At 43.5% G+C, this 17,358-nt stretch overlaps 2 protein-coding genes across 2 annotated transcripts; both read right to left on the reverse strand.

The window, feature by feature from the left end:
- Positions 1 to 556: 556 nt before the first annotated feature.
- On the reverse strand, positions 557 to 1,210 carry LOC311115378 (uncharacterized protein). The gene is made up of 2 exons (XM_084190558.1): positions 821 to 1,210; positions 557 to 717 (listed from the first exon to the last, which is right to left on the reverse strand). Exons 1-2 carry the CDS (start codon positions 1,101 to 1,103, stop codon positions 593 to 595), a joined length of 408 nt encoding a protein of 135 aa, XP_084046684.1. The 5' UTR covers positions 1,104 to 1,210; the 3' UTR covers positions 557 to 592.
- An 11,376-nt stretch (positions 1,211 to 12,586) lies between these two features.
- LOC311115377 (uncharacterized protein) lies at positions 12,587 to 13,172 on the reverse strand (the record flags this gene model as incomplete). Its single annotated transcript, XM_084190557.1, has 3 exons — positions 12,884 to 13,172; positions 12,692 to 12,780; positions 12,587 to 12,598 (listed from the first exon to the last, which is right to left on the reverse strand). Exons 1-3 carry the CDS (start codon positions 13,164 to 13,166, stop codon positions 12,587 to 12,589), a joined length of 384 nt encoding a protein of 127 aa, XP_084046683.1. The 5' UTR covers positions 13,167 to 13,172.
- Between the last annotated feature and the right edge of the window lie 4,186 nt (positions 13,173 to 17,358).

Consider the following 17,358-nt stretch of genomic DNA (forward strand, 5'->3'; position numbering starts at 1 on the left):
AGTGAGTGAGTGAGTGAGTGAGTGAGTGAGTGAGTGAGTCATGGACCAATAATGGAAACATTCAAGATAAAGAATCTAAGAGAAACACTAAATAAGATAAAGACATAAAGACAAAAGCTAAAAGCAGCAATACATTCTGGAACACAAAACAGACGTAATTGAGCTACTCTCTAAAAATAATGAAAGCCCCATGTTACCAAAATCCCATGTTACCATAACCTCATGTTACCCAAAACCCCATGTTACCAAAACCCCATGTTACCCAAAACCCCATGTTACCCAAAACCCCATGTTACCATAACCTCATGTTACTATGGTTGCAAACAAACAAACTAAAAGGAATCATGGTGGTTGCAGTCACTCTTTTTAGATGTCTTCCAAGGTTCTAGAAAGATAAACTAATTCTGAACTTTTCAGCTATTATTAAAATCCCGGTCTCTCGTTCTCTCTGTGTGTGTGTCTCTGTGTCTCGTTCTCTGCGCGCCTCTCATTCTCTGCGGGCGCGCCTCTCATTCTCATCTGGTTAATCACACACCTTAAACACATATATAGACCAATGTAGAATCTGAACCCTGCTCATAGACACAAACATTTAAATGACTTGTAACGTCTGAGTAACTGTCTTTACCTTGTAGTACAGGTAGATGGTGGTGATGGCTGTCAGTAGGATCAGCAGCACTACAACGTGTCTGATGATGAAGGCTGGTAGAGGAGAGGCTGCAAACAGAAACACCTTTGATGAGGGGACTGGTCATCATCACATAGATCTGTGGGAAATCTGTCAATGACAAAGTTAGAAGTCTGGATCATGTTCAGTTACCTGTGACGGTGAGGTTGAGGAGCTCACTCTCAGAGGAGAAGTTATGAGAGAAAACATAATTGTCATAAACACAGCTGTAGTTCCCTTGGTGGGAGTCATCTGCAGCAGGGAAGAGGAAGGCAGCAGAGTGATTGACAGCTGGCTGGGTCTGGGTTCTGTTGGAGCCGGTGAACGTGAGGAGGAAGGAGCCTCCTGGGTACTGTGGCTGAGTGGAGCAGGTGATGGTGAAGCTGTAGCCCCTGAACACCTCTGGCCCCTCATGGCCCCTGGAGACCCCTCCCATTGAGTCAGTCAGGGAGATATCAGGCTGGACCAGGAGATCTGTAACAATAAAAGAGAACAAGAAAAACCTCTTCAACTAGTTTCCTATAGATATGACAATAACATCAGCATGTAACAGCATGTATTGTGTGAACAGCGCCGGAAGAAGATGGCTGCCGTTTTACAGCCCTCTAACCAATTGTACTATTATGTGTGTTTTTCCGCGTTATTTGTAATTTATTTTGTACATAATGTTTATGCCATCGTCTCTTATAACCAAAGAGAGCTTCTGGATATCAGGACAGCGATTACTCACCTCGCGTTGGACGAACACTTTTTCTTCAACGAGGCGTTCGCGAAGGATATTCTACAGACTCCAGACAAGGCCCAGATCCCCGTCATTCGCGTGAGGAAGAGACGGAGATACCGTGGACGTAGGTCGGGGTGCCTTGTAAAGATCCGACGGCGAACGAGTAAACTGCCTCTCCCATCAATCCTATTAGCCAACGTTCAAGCTTTGGATAATAAAATGGACGATTTAAGATTACGGTTATCCTACCAACGGGACATTAAAAACTGTAATATCTTATGTTTCACGGAGTCGTGGCTGAATGACAACAATGACAACATTCAGCTAGCAGGCTATACGCTACATCGGCAGGACAGAACGGCAGACTCGGGTAAGACGAGGGGTGGCGGTCTCTGTATTTTTGTAAACAACAGCTGGTGCACAAAATCAAATACTAAGGAAGTCTCAAGGTTTTGCTCGCCTGAGGTAGAGTATCTTATGATAAGCTGTAGACCACACTATTTACCAAGAGAGTTTTCATCTATACTTTTCATAGCTGTCTATTTACCACCACAAACCAATGCTGGCATTAAGATTGCACTGAATGAGTTGTACAAGGCCATTAATCAACAGGAAAACGCTCATCCAGATGCAGCGCTCCTAGTAGCAGGGGACTTTAATGCAGGGAAACTTAAATCCGTTCTACCTCATTTCTACCAGCATGTTAAATGTGCAACCAGAGGGGAAAAAACTCTAGACCACCTTTACTCCACACACAGAGACGCATACAAAGCTCTCCCTCGCCCTCCATTTGGCAAATCTGACCATAACTCTATCCTCCTGATTCCTGCTTATAAGCAAAAACTGAAGCAGGAAGCACCAGTGACTCGGCTAATAAAAAAGTGGTCAGATGACGCAGATGCTAAGCTACAGGACTGTTTTGCTAGCACAGACTGGAACATGTTCAGGGATTCTTCAGACAGCATTGAGGAGTACCGGAGTGCCAAGTCTAGGTCCAAAAGACTTCTCAACAGCTTCTACCCCCAAGCCATAAGACTCCTGAACAGCTAATCATGGCTACCCGGACTATTTGCACTGCCCCCCCACCCCATCCTTTTTACGCTGCTGCTACTCTGTTAAGTATTTATGCATAGTCACTTTAACTCTACCCACATGTACATATTACCTCAACTACCTCAACTAGCCGGTGCCCCCGCACATTGACTATGCAACGGTACCCCCCTGTATATATAGCCTCCCTACTGTCACTTTATTCTATTGTATATATAGCCTCCCTACTGTCACTTTATTTTTTACTTCTGCTCTTTTTTTCTCAACACTTTTTTGTTGTTGTTTTATTCTTACTTTTTTGTTTAAAATAAATGCACTGTTGGTTAAGGGCTGTAAGTAAGCATTTCACTGTAATGTCTGCACCTGTTGTATTCGGCGCATGTGACCAATAAAATTTGATTTGATTTGATTTGATTTAGCCACCCTCCCTCACAGGGCAACATGAGTTGTGGGCTCTTCGGCCATTCTACTATCAATGGTGGTCTATGGATTGTATGGCTGTGTGCTCGATTCTATACACCTGTCAGCAACAGGTATGGCTGAAATAGCTGAATCCACTAATGTCCACATACATTTGGCCATATAGTGTATCTTGTTATTACCTGAGCAGATCACTGTGAGTCCAGAAAGGAAATGATACATTCTCCCACACTCCCTCAGTAAAGACTCAGACCCAGAACAACGAACTCTAAACCCTCTAGTGGTGTTTCTATCTATCTATCTATCTATCTATCTATCTATCTATCTATCTATCTATCTATCTATCTATCTATCTATCTATCTATCTATCTATCTATCAACTGTTCCATATCTTTTTTATTTTTTAATAATTGCCCTGACAGTGCTCAGTGGTATATTCAATCGTTTGTGGATCTTCTTGTAGCCATTACCAGATTTATGAAGGTCTACGACCATCTGTCTCTTTTGAACTGCCAGTTATTTTGTTTACTTCATGGTGTTGGATGACAAAGGGATATTGTATGCGTGTTCTCATTTTTATACCCTAGTGAAACAGGAAGTGATGTAATGGCTCAATATAATTCCTTAAGACTTAGATACACTTAAATAAATGGAATTTAATTCCTGGTTGATAGAATAATTATTAATGACTAATTATTACACCCTGAAACTGTGTGAAATGTGTTAGAATGTGTGAGTGTAGGACCAGTAAAGACTATGACATTGACAGACATAACAGCCTAGATCTAGTCCCACATGATGTTCTGTTCAGACATAACAGCCCAGATCTAGTCCCACATGATGTTCTGTTCAGACATAACAGCCCAGATCTAGTCCCACATGATGTTCTGTTCAGACATAACAGCCCAGATCTAGTCCCACATGGTGTTCTGTTCAGACATAACAGCCCATATCTAGTCCCACATGATGTTCTGTTCAGACATAACAGCCCAGATCTAGTCCCACATGATGTTCTGTTCAGACATAACAGCCCAGATCTAGTCCCACATGATGTTCTGTTCAGACATAACAGCCCAGATCTAGTCCCACCTGATGTTCTGTTCAGACATAACAGCCCAGATCTAGTCCCACATGATGTTCTGTTCAGACATAACAGCCCATATCTAGTCCCACATGATGTTCTGTTCAGACATAACAGCCCAGATCTAGTCCCACATGATGTTCTGTTCAGACATAACAGCCCAGATCTAGTCCCACCTGATGTTCTGTTCAGACATAACAGCCCAGATCTAGTCCCACATGATGTTCTGTTCAGACATAACAGCCCAGATCTAGTCCCACATGATGTTCTGTTCAGACATAACAGCCCAGATCTAGTCCCACATGATGTTCTGTTCAGACATAACAGCCCAGATCTAGTCCCACCTGATGTTCTGTTCAGACATAACAGCCCAGATCTAGTCCCACATGATGTTCTGTTCAGACATAACAGCCCAGATCTAGTCCCACATGATGTTCTGTTCAGACATAACAGCCCAGATCTAGTCCTCTGTGTGGCCTTATCACATGAGTCTGTAATTATCTCTGGCCCTCTGTGTGACCTTATCACATGTTAAATATATACAATAATTAAATAAGATGGTTTAAAATATATATATATATATATATATATATATATATATATATATATATATATATATATATATATATATATATATATATATATATATATATATATATAATACAAAGCTGTAAAACATTATCCTTAATATAAACCATGTGTCACGAACGTCAGGGTAAGGAGTAGACCAAGGCGCAGCGTTGCAGGCAAACATACTCATTTATTGAGCGAAACGCGAACAAAACAACAAAAGACGGTAACGTGACAGTATACGGTCAAACACAACCAACTTGAAACAAGAACCCACAAAACACAAAGGAAAACCGACAGTTTAAATATGGCTCCCAATCAGAGACAACCAGCAAACAGCTGACACTCGTTGCCTCTGATTGGGAGTCACTCAGGCCAACATAGAAAAACACAACCTAGAACACCCAACATAGAAACAGAACACATAGAATAAACACACCCTGGACTGCGACCGCGCCTCAATAAGAGCTAAACAGGGGAGGGCTGGGTGGGCATACCTCCTCGGCGGCGGTTCTGGCTCCGGCCTTGCCCACCACCCTCCAATCAACCCCCCATAGCGCCCCTGATCCGGTCTAGCCCCGCTGGCCGGAGCCGGACTGACGACACACACCCCTGGCTTGGTGCGTGGAGCAGGAACGGACCGGGCTGACGATGCGCATCCCTGGCTTGGTGCGTGGAGTAGCACCTGGCCGAACCGGGCTGACGATACACACCCCTGGCTTGGTGCGTGGAGCAGGAATGGACCGGACCGGCCTGACGATGCGCACCCCTGGCTTGGTGCTTGGAGAAGCAACTGGCCGGACCGGGCTGACGACTCGCACCCTTGGCTTTGTGCGTGGAGCCGGAACGGGCCTCACCGGACTGACGACTCGCACCCCTGGCTTGGTGCGTGGAGCCGGAACGGGCCTCACCGGACTGACGACTCGCACCCCTGGCTTGGTGCGTGGAACCGGAACGGGCCTCACCGGACTGACGACTCGCTCCCCTGGCTTGGTGCGAGTAGCCGGAACGGGCCTCACCGGACTGACGACTCGCACCCCTGGCTTGGTGCGAGTAGCAGGAATGTTCTGGACCAGGCTGACGACTCGCACCCCTGGCTTGGTGCGAGTGGCAGGAACAGGCCGGGCCGGGCTGGCGACTCGCACCCCTGGCTTGGTGCGAGTGGCAGGAACAGGCCGGGCCGGGCTGGCCACTCGCACCCCTGGCTTGGTGCGAGTGGCAGGAACAGGCCGGGCCGGGCTGGCGACGCGCACCGTAGGTTTGGTGCGAGTGGCAGGAACAGGCCGGGCCGGGCTGGCGACGCGCACCGTAGGTTTGGTGCGAGTGGCAGGAACAGGCCGAGCCGGGCTGGCGACGCACACCGTGGGTTTGGTGCGAGTGGCAGGAACAGGCCGGGCCGGGCTGGCGACGCACACCGTAGGTTTGGTGCGTGGAGCAGGGACAGGCCGGGCTGGGCTGGCGACGCACCCCGTAGGCTTGGTGCGTGGAGCAGGGACAGGCCGGGCTGGGCTGGCGACGCACCCCGTAGGCTTGGTGCGTGGAGCAGGGACAGGCCGGGCTGGGCTGGCGACGCACACCGTAGGCTTGGTGCGTGGAGCAGGGACAGGCCGGGCTGGGCTGGCGACGCACACCGTAGGCTTGGTGATGGAGCAGGGACAGGCCGGACTGGGCTGGCGACGCACCCCGTAGGCTTGGTGCGTGGAGCAGGAACAGGCCGGGCTGGACTGGCGACGCACACCGTAGGCTTGGTGCGTGGAGCAGGAACAGGCCGGGCTGGGCTGGCGACGCACCCCGTAGGCTTGGTGCGTGGAGCAGGGACAGGCCGGGCTGGGCTGGCGACGCACACCGTAGGCTTAGTGCGAGGGGCAGGAACAGGCCGGGCTCGGCTGGCGACGCGCACCGTACACTTAGTGCGGGAAGCAGGAACGAGCCGGGACGGGCTGGCGACGTGCACCGTACACTTAGTGCGGGAAGCAGGAACGGGCCGGACCGGACTGGTGACGCACACCACTTGCTTGGTGTGAGGAGCGGGACTGGGTTTCATCATAACCTTCCGCTCCCTCAGCTGCCTACCGAGTTCCTCTCACCGTGCCTCATTTCTCACCCTTTCCCTAATCGCCTCTAATAGCTCCATCCTCTGCAACACTAACTCCTGCTCCCTCTTCGCCAGTAGCCCCCTTAACCTGGTGGCCTCCTCACCTAATCGCCCTGTGGCAGCCTCCTGCTGCCCAGTCGCCCCTGCCATGTGCCCCCCCCTAAAAATTTTTTGGGGTTGCCTCTCGACCCTCCGACGCTGCTCCCACGTCCAGGCTGCCTGTTCCTGGACACGCTGCTTGGTCCTGGTATGGTGGGTTCTTCTGTCACGAACGTCAGGGTAAGGAGTAGACCAAGGCGCAGTGTTGCAGGCAAACATACTCATTTATTGAGCGAAACGCGAACAAAACAACAAAAGACGGTAACGTGACAGTACACGGTCAAACACAACCAACTTGAAACAAGAACCCACAAAACACAAAGGAAAACCGACAGTTTAAATATGGCTCCCAATCAGAGACAACCAGCAAACAGCTGACACTCGTTTCCTCTGATTGGGAGTCACTCAGGCCAACATAGAGAAACACAACCTAGAACACCCAACATAGAAACAGAACACATAGAATAAACACACCCTGGCTAAACAAATAGAGTCCCAGAGCCAGGGTGTGACACCATGAACTTAGTAAATAGCATTGGTGTTTAATATGAGGGTTTCAGCATGAAACATACTTTATATATATTTTTACACACTTCTTTTTTTTTGACTGTCAATATGTCTTTGTTGTAAATGTGTTGGCGCCAAACTGGTGGCAGTTGGGAAAAAAGTAAATAGTTGTCAGAGTTGCAGAATTAATTAATTAAGGGAGGGAGGGAGGGAGGGAGGGAGGGAGGGAGGGAGGGAGATAGTATCAACAGGGAGGGAGGGAGAGAGGGAGGGAGGAAGGGAAGGGGGAGAGAGAGAGAGGGAGGAATAACGTGGAGGGGGAGATGTAGGAGGGAGAGGAGGAAGTGAAGGGGGAGAGAGAGTAAGTCAGGGAGAGAAGGGGGAGGGGAGAGAGATGGAGGGGGGAGTCAGGGAGAGAGGGGGAAAGAAAGTATCAATCTATCTATCTATCTATCTATCTATCTATCTATCTATCTATCTATCTATCTATCTATCTATCTATCTATCTATCTATCTATCTATCTATCTATCTATCTATATATCTATCTATCTATCTATCTATCTATCTATCTATCTATCTATCTATATATCTATCTATCTATCTATCTATCTATCTATCTATCTATCTATCTATCTATCTATCTATCTATCTATCTATCTATCTATCTATCTATCTATCTATCTATCTATCTATCTATCTATCTATCTATCTATCTATCTATCTATCTATCTATCTATCTATCTATCTATCTATCTATCTATCTATCTATCTATCTATCTATCTATCTATCTATCTATCTATCTATCTATCTATCTATCTATCTATCTATCTATCTATCTATCTATCTATCTATCTATCTATCTATCTATCTATCTATCTGTATATATCTATCTATCTATCTATCTGTGTATATCTATGTATCTATCTGTGTATATCTATCTATCTGTGTATATCTATGTATCTAATGAACTAAGATGTTTTCTGTGCATTGTGTTTCAGCATGATGAGAAGCCCTACTGCACTAACTGTTACATGAAGACGTTCGGTCCCAGAGGTAGCTACTCCCTGGTGATGTACTGTACCAAATGGCAGCCTATTCCCATAAATAAGGTGTATACAGTAAGTCTCTCATGTATCTCTCTCTGTCTCTCTCTCTCTCTCTCTCTCTCTCTCTCTCTCTCTCTCTCTCTCTCTCTCTCTCTCTCTCTCTCTCTCTCTCTCTCTCTCTCTCTCTCTCGCTCTCTCTCTCGCTCTCTCTCTCTCAGCAGGTAAGGGGAGAATGATGTCATACGGTCACAGCTCAGCCTCATCTTCCTCTTCCTCCTCCTAGGAACCAGTCTAACCAAAAAAACTACCAAAATACAACCTAATGAAAACTAACAGCCTATCAACAAGGATCTATGTTCAACCAACCTGACATTCAGCCAACAAGCCAATGACTAAACACCTAGGCCCAACATTCAACCAACCAACCAATGTTCGACCAACCAAGAAATAACCAATAGACAACCAACCTGACATTTAATTAACTACTATCCAACCAACCTGACATTTAATTAACTACTATCCAACCAACCTGACATTTAATTAACTACTATCCAACCAACCTGACATTTAATTAACTACTATCCAACCAACATACATCAGTCTCACTCTGAAAGTCCCCCTCTTTCAGTCAATCATAAAACAACTACCTGGACCACAACTTTGTGCTCAATGGAGACAACAGTTGTTCTTCAATAAACCAAAAGCTACTACAGCCGTCTTGTTGCAGTGTGTGAGTTAAACACAGGGTCCCTTTAGGCCTCAACACATCCTTATACTACACATGTACTGGAGTGGACACTCCCTAGCAAGATCATGTCTAGAATACCACCAGAGTTCTGAACACACACACCCAAACTTACAGAATTGGAGTGTAGCTATGCACCTCTCCCTTTCTCTGTCATCAACCAAAGCCAGAGAAGGTGTGTGTGTGAGAGAGAGAGAGAGAGAGAGAGAGATAGAGAGAGAGAGAGAGAGAGAGAGAGAGAGAGAGAGAGAGAGAGAGAGAGAGAGAGAGAGAGAGAGAGAGAGAGAGTGAAAAACCACAGTGTGCCATCACAGCTGCAAGATGTGTGACCTGTTGCCACAAGAAAAGGTCAACCAGTGAAGAACAAACACCATTGTAAATACAACCCATATTATGTTTATTTATTTTCCCATTTGTACTTTAACTATTTGCACATTGTTACAACACTGTATATATACATAATATGACATTTGAAATGCCTTTATTCTTTTGGAACTTCTGAGTGTAATGTTTACTGTTAATATTTATTGTTTATTTCACTTTTGTTTACTATCTACTTCACTTGCTTTGGCAATGTTAACATACGTTTCCCATGCCAATATAGCCCTTAAATTGAAATTGAAATTAGAGAGAGAGAGAGAGAGAGTGAGGAGTAGAGAGAGAGAGGAGCACAGAGAGAGATAGAGAGAGAGAGAGAGAGAGAGAGAGAGAGAGAGAGAGAGAGAGCACAGTCTGCTGGAATGGGCATTTGAGTGAGACAGAGCTGGTACACATGCACACAAACACTTCTTCCCGTTCCTCTGTTAGTAGTGGAACACTTCCCCTTGTTCCTCTGTTAGTAGTGGAACACACTTCCCCCTGTTCCTCTGTTAGTAGTGGAACACACTTCCCCCTGTTCCTCTGTTAGTAGTGGAACACACTTCCCCCTGTTCCTCTGTTAGTAGTGGAACACACTTCCCCTTGTTCCTCTGTTAGTAGTGGAACACTTCCCCCTGTTCCTCTGTTATTAGTGGAACACACTTCCCCAAAAAACGTGCTGCCTGCCTGGTTTGCTTAATATACGGAATTTGAAATAAAATATATAATTTTTTTCTTGATCATGAAGTATATTTAAAACCAAATGTTTTACTGGGTGACTTTCACTTTTACTTGAGTCATTTTCTATTAAGGTATCTTTACTTTTACTCAAGTATGACAGTTGGTTAGTTTTTCTACACTGCTTCCATCCAGCTATCTACTATCATGATCATATGTTTGAAAAACTTGGTTGGAAATCACACAAGACTGATCTCAGTTAATTCATACTGTATGTTGTAGTCTTTCCAATAGAGAAATCACACAAGACTGATCTCAGTTAATTCATACTGTATGTTGTAGTCTGTCCAAGAGAGAAATCACACAAGACTGATCTCAGTTAATTCATACTGTATGTTGTAGTCTGTCCAAGAGAGAAATCACACAAGACTGATCTCAGTTAATTCATACTGTATGTTGTAGTGTTTCCAAGAGAGAAATCACACAAGACTGAACTCAGTTAATTCATACTGTATGTTGTAGTCTTTCCAAGAGAGAAATCACACAAGACTGATCTCAGTTAATTCATACTGTATGTTGTAGTCTTTCCAAGAGAGAAATCACACAAGACTGATCTCAGTTAATTCATACTGTATGTTGTAGTCTTTCCAAGAGAGAAATCACACAAGACTGATCTCAGTTAATTCATACTGTATGTTGTAGTCTTTCCAAGAGAGAAATCACACAAGACTGACAGCCTGTGAGTTTATTAAAAGCATTCAGTGATTACATGGCAGTTTAGAGAGCAACAGGTCTTTATCTGTAAAGGGTAAATAACATAACATCAACATAATCTGCACTCACATCACAAATATGAAATAAACACTTCTCAACAATACCTTTGAGATCATTGATATATATTACCATATTTATTTACTTTAATTTGATTAATTGATTGATTTGCACACAGCATATTCACAATTTAATGTATATCAGACCTGAACTAAGTACTATACTTTCCCTGTAACCCACAGATCATAAGAGAATAACATCATTATCTCTATATACTACTAACATCATAACAATAATCTACATCCTAATCAATATCATAACATTTATAATCAATAACATCATTATCTATATACTACTAACATCATAACAATAATCTACATCCTAATCAATATCATAACATTTATAATCAATAACATCATAATCTATATACTACTAACATCATAACAATAATCTACATCCTAATCAATATCATAACATTTATAATCAATAACATCATGAGGTAAACAACAGCAACAAAACAATCCCCAACAACAAACTAAAATGACCCCTTTATTCAGATGTTTCAAAATACAAAGTATGAACAGATGATTATAATAATACATGGACTAATAATGGAAACACTTCAAGATAAAGAATCTAAGAGAAACACTAAATAAGATAAAGACATAAAGACAAAAGCTAAAAGCAGCAATACATTCTGGAACACAAAACAGACCTAATTGAGCTACTCTCTAAAAATAATCAAAACCCCATGTTACCCAAAACCCCATGTTACCAAAACCCCATGTTACCAAAACCCCATGTTACCCAAACCCCATGTTACCAAAACCCCCATGTTACCCAAAACCCCATGTTACCCAAAACCCCATGGTACCATGGTGGTACAAAACAAACAAAATTAATAATGGTGGTTACAATCACTCCTTTTAGATTTCTTCCAAGGTTATAAAAAGATAAACTAATTCTTAACTTGTGTTATTAAAATTAGAACCACTTAAGGTTTGTCACCACATTATAAACACCAGTCCACTGCTGACCATAGATTTAAAACACAAAACTGACCTAAGATCAGCATGTAGGGTCAGCATCATTCTACTCCTACTCAGTCCCCTGGGCTGCTCTCTCCTCTCCCGGTCCAGCTTCAGCTCTGGAGCTCAGAGATACCATCTCCATGGCATTGGCATCAACATAAAGATCCATGCTGCTCACCCTGTTCACTCTCTTCTGCCTCCTGGTGGTCTAGGGAGACACAGCACCAAGAGTGAGTGAGTGAGTCAGTCATGGACTAATAATGGAAACACTTCAAGATAAAGAATCTAAGAGAAACACTAAATAAGATAAAGACATAAAGACAAAAGCAAAAAGCAGCAATACATTCTGGAACACAAAACAGACGTAATTGAGCTACTCTCTAAAAATAATTAAAACCCCATGTTAACAAAACCCCATGTTACCAAAACCCCATGTTACCCAAAACCCCATGTTACCCAAAACCCCATGTTACCAAAACCCCATGTTACCAAAACCCCATGTTACCATGGTTGCAAAAAAACAAACTAAAAGGAATCATGGTGGTTGCTGTCACTCTTTTTAGATGTCTTCCAAGGTTCTAGAAAGATAAACTAATTCTGAACTTTTCAGCTATTATTAAAATCCCGGTCTCTCGTTCTCTCTGTGTGTCTGTCTCTCGTTCTCTGTGTGTGCGCGTCTCTCGTTCTCAGTACAGAAGAACAAACCCAAGATAGTGCAACACAAGTCAAAGATACACATCTGGTTATTCACACACCTTAAACACAGATATAGACCAATGTAGAATCTGAACCCTGCTCATAGACACAAACATTTAAATGACTTGTAACGTCTGAGTAACTGTCTTTACCTTGTAGTACAGGTAGATGGTGGTGATGGCTGTCAGTAGGATCAGCAGCACTACAACGTGTCTGATGATGAAGGCTGGCAGAGGAGAGGCTGCAAACAGAAACACCTTTGATGAGGGGACTGGTCATCATCACATAGATCTGTGGGAAATCTGTCAATGACAAAGTTAGAAGTCTGGATCATGTTCAGTTACCTGTGACGGTGAGGGAGAGGAGCTCACTCTCAGAGGAGAAGTTATGAGAGAAAACATAATTGTCATAAACACAGCTGTAGTTCCCTTGGTGGGAGCCATCTGCAGCAGGGAAGAGGAAGGCAGCAGAGTGATTGACAGCTGGTTGGGTCTGGGTTCTGTTGGAGCCGGTGAACGTGAGGAGGAAGGAGCCTCCTGGGTACTGTGGCTGAGTGGAGCAGGTGATGGTGAAGTTGTAGCCCCTGAACACCTCTGGCCCCTCATGGCCCCTGGAGATCCCTCCCATTGAGTCAGTCAGGAAGATATCAGGCTGGACCAGGAGATCTGTAACAATAAAAGAGAACAAGAAAAACCTCTTCAACTAGTTTCCTATAGATATGACAATAACATCAGCATGTAACAGTGCTAGCCACCCTCCCTCACAGGGCAACATGAGTAGTGGGCCTACAGTCACTGAGACAACATATGTTGATATCAGGCTGAAGCAGGACATCTGGAACAAGAGGAGAGAAAAAGAAAACGTAGCTCCTCAACTACTTTCCTCATTTAGATATGACAATAACATGACATGTGACAGTGGTAGTGAGTAGAGACGTTCAGTGAGATAACACTCAAATACAAAAGCATTCTGGGATATTTAAGTTGTATTTTATTCCTACTTGACTGATTGATCTGTTTTGCAAAGCAGATTTACAAGCTAAACAGTCATTGTGAGCAGTGCAGAGGAAGTTGTATGAATGAAGGAAATCAGTTGAATATAACTATAATATCTTGATATTACCTGAGCAGATCACTGTGAGTCCAGGAAAGAGATCTATTCTCCCACACTCCCTCAGTGAAGGCTCAGACCCAGAACAGTAAACTCCAAACCCTCTAGTGGTGTTTCCAGGTAGAACTGAAACAGTGGAGCCACAACCCAGCTGTCTACACACTACTGCAGCTACAGCCTCCTTGTTCCAGTCTTCAGCTCCCACAGTCCTCCACTCTCCCTGGTCGTACCGCTCCACTCCACCAGCACAGCGACTGCCTCCTCCCACCAGCCTCACATCATCAGGCTCTGAGAAAAGAAGAGAGAGAGACAGTAATCTTACTATTTTCTCACTAAAACACAGCTACAGTGGGCTCCAAAATTACTGGCACCCCTGACTGCACAAACAATACTTTAAAAAATATAAACAATACTGTACTTTATTAATGTTTCAATGGAACCAACCAAAATCATACAATTATTTAATACAAAATAAATGTCACCAAAATCAAGGTTTCATAATTATTGGCACTCCTCATTTAGTACTTAGTGCAACCACCTCTGGCAAGGATAACAGCATGGGGTCTTTTCCTGTAATCTTTGACAAGGTTAAGGAACACATTTGGAGGGATTTTGGACCATTCCTCTATGCAGATCCTATCAAGATCCTTCACATTCTTGGGTTTGCGCTTATCAACTGCCCTCTTCAACTCAGCCCACAGATTTTTGATTGGATTGGATTGAGGACTGAGATCGCCATGGCAGAACATTGATTTTTTTGTCACAGAACCATTTCTGTGTGGATCTTGAGGTATGTTTTGGGTCATTGTCTTGTTGGAATGTCCACCTACGGACAAGTCCCAGCCTTCTTTGTCAGCCGAAATTGCCTGATACTTGGTGGAATTCATTATGCCATCCAGTGCCCCTGGACCTCTGGAATTAAAACAGCCCCAAATCATCACTGACCCACCACCATATTTCACAGTGGGTATGAGGTGCCTCTCCTTGTATGCATCTCTGTTTCGACGCCAAACATGTCGCTGCTGTATCTGACCAAAACGTTCAATTCTTTCACAGTGATTCTTGGGGATTTTGTTGCTTCTCTCACCATCCTCCTCCCTTTCCTGGGGGGCAAAATGCATTTGTGTCTTCTACCCGTGAGGTTTTCAACTGTTCCATATCTTTTTTTATTTTTAATAATTGCCCTGACAGTGCTCAGTGGTATATTCAATCGTTTGTGGATCTTCTTGTAGCCATTACCAGATTTATGAAGGTCTACGACCATCTGTCTCTTTTGAACTGCCAGTTATTTTGTTTTCTTCATGGTGTTGGATGACAAAGGGATATTGTATGCGTGTTACCTCATTTTTATACCCTAGTGAAACAGGAAGTGATGTAATGGCTCAATATAGTTCCTTAAGACTTAGATACACTTAAATAAGTGGAATTTAATTCCTGGTTGATAGAATAATTATTAATGACTAATTATTACACCCTGAAACTGTGTGAAATGTGTTAGAATGTGTGAGTGTAGGACCAGTAAAGACTATGACATTGAGCTACTATTTAGCAATGTGATTAAGAGTTAGACCAGACAACAAAGGACAAGGAGAACTGGCTACAGACAACTGGGAAACCAAGATAAAGAGGCCTCCCAATTAAGGGAGGAGAGAAACGGTTAGGCTTTTTAAGGAGTATGAGGACGGCGATAACTAAGGAATGCAGCCTATGATAAGAACATGTGTGTGTGACCTGATGGTTAGGAGAGCAGAGGAAAACAGCCCGCCTAAAAGGGGTGGGGTTTTTGTATGATGTGTGAGTATAAAAGATGGACTCTGAAATTGTGATGAACAGAATTCTCAATGAATAAAGGCCTGACTATGCAGACCGGGACTCTGTCTGTTTATTGATCCAAAAGCATTACAACCTTTTGGGAGACGCACAGAGACACTGAAATAGTTGAGTTCAACCATTGAGATTAAAATATTCACTTAACACTGGTTTAATTTTGGTAGATGTTATTTACAATAATCTTTAAGGGTGCAATTAATTGTGAAACCTTGATTTGGAGGACATTGATTTTTAATTTAATCAATAAATGATTTTGGTGGGTTCCATTGGAACATTAATATAGTACAGTATTTCTCACATGTTGGTATTTTCAGTTTCTCTCTATAATTATATTGTTTATATTTCTTTAAGTATTGTTTGTGCATTGCCAGACAGGGGTGCCAGTAATTTTGGAGCGCACTATATATTGCCTCTCATATTCTTCACTCCAGGCGAGAAACAATGTTGATTGAGTGACAAACTGTTTCTTACCTGAGCAGGTGAGTCCAACAGCATTACCAGGTAGGCAGGTGTTGTTTTTTCTGTCTGAGATGTCACAGTCCAGGAGAAGGGACTCATTGCCTTTACACTGGAACTCTTTATCCCAGGTCTGACCCTCACCTTCTCCATAGAGCCCCCCCTGTAGAGCTGCAGGAGCCCCACAGCCAAGCTCCCCACAGACTACCTCTGCATCCTGCTGGTCAAAGTCAGCTTCACACACTGAGGCCCAGGACTGATTGGACTTCACCTCCAGTCTCCCAGAGCAGAGGCCAGCTCCATCCACAAGCTGCACAGACTCTGGAGAAAAAGAGTTGGTGGAACATTCAATCCTTTTTGTTGATGACACTGTCAAGGACTAAACACAAATATGTTGGATAAAAGATTGTAGGTTGCTATGTTTGATACTGTAAGAGGTAGAAATTGGTTCTTAGTCACTCAGTATAGGGTTGGGAATAATGCAGGCAGGAGACAGGAATAAGTTCACTTCACTTTATAGAAAATAAACAGCTGGACATCCATCAGGCAGCTTCACTTCAGTAACATCTGAACTACAATGATCTGCCCATGCACATCTCCCATAAACCAATATGACAAACACAAATATAATGTTTAAATACATCTAACATCTCTCCCTCTCTTTAAATGAAATGAAAAAAACATAAAACATGATATATGCTAATCTTGTATAATGTACCAATTAAATCTCTCAATATTACCAGTCTCTTACCTGAACAGATCACATGATGATAATATTCACCATAACAGAAATCAGGTCCTCCTCCTCCTACAATGTTACACTCTCCAATAGTAGACTCATCTCCTCTGCAACTCCATAGTGTGACTCCTCCTCCTCCCTCTTCAACCAGAGGTCCTCTAGATTCAGCTACAGCATTCCCACAGCCCAGCTCTCTACACACAACCTTAGTCTCTCTCATGCCCCACCCCATAGAACATAGACCTGACCACTCTCCTCTGTAGAAGACTTCCACTGTCCCAGAACAGGAAGTGGGCCCATTCACCAGTCTGACTGAGTATTCAGCTGTAAACAGCAGAGAGGAAAACACAGTGGTGAGGACAGATTATGACAGGGCTTCTGTTATTCTAACAGCAGTAATGCTTTGTGGTTGACAAGTATTAGTAGTTCCATAAAACAGTACTTGTTATTGGGTTTTAGAATGGTGTGTATGGACACATGAATTTCTCCATGTGGGATAATAAAGTTGACTAATATTGAACTGCTATAATCACTGTAGATGTATACTCTACCTACCTGGTGGACTGACGCTTAGAGCCTGGATATCTGAGGAGAAAGAGAGAGAGAGGAGAAAGAGAGAGAGAGAGAGAGAGAGAGAGAGAGAGAGAGAGAGAGAGAGAGAGAGAGAGAGAGAGAGAGAGAGAG

The sequence above is a fragment of the Coregonus lavaretus genome (assembly GCF_964263955.1).
Source record: "Coregonus lavaretus genome assembly, contig: HAP1_SCAFFOLD_3806, whole genome shotgun sequence".
NCBI classification, from domain to species: Eukaryota; Metazoa; Chordata; class Actinopteri; order Salmoniformes; family Salmonidae; genus Coregonus; species Coregonus lavaretus.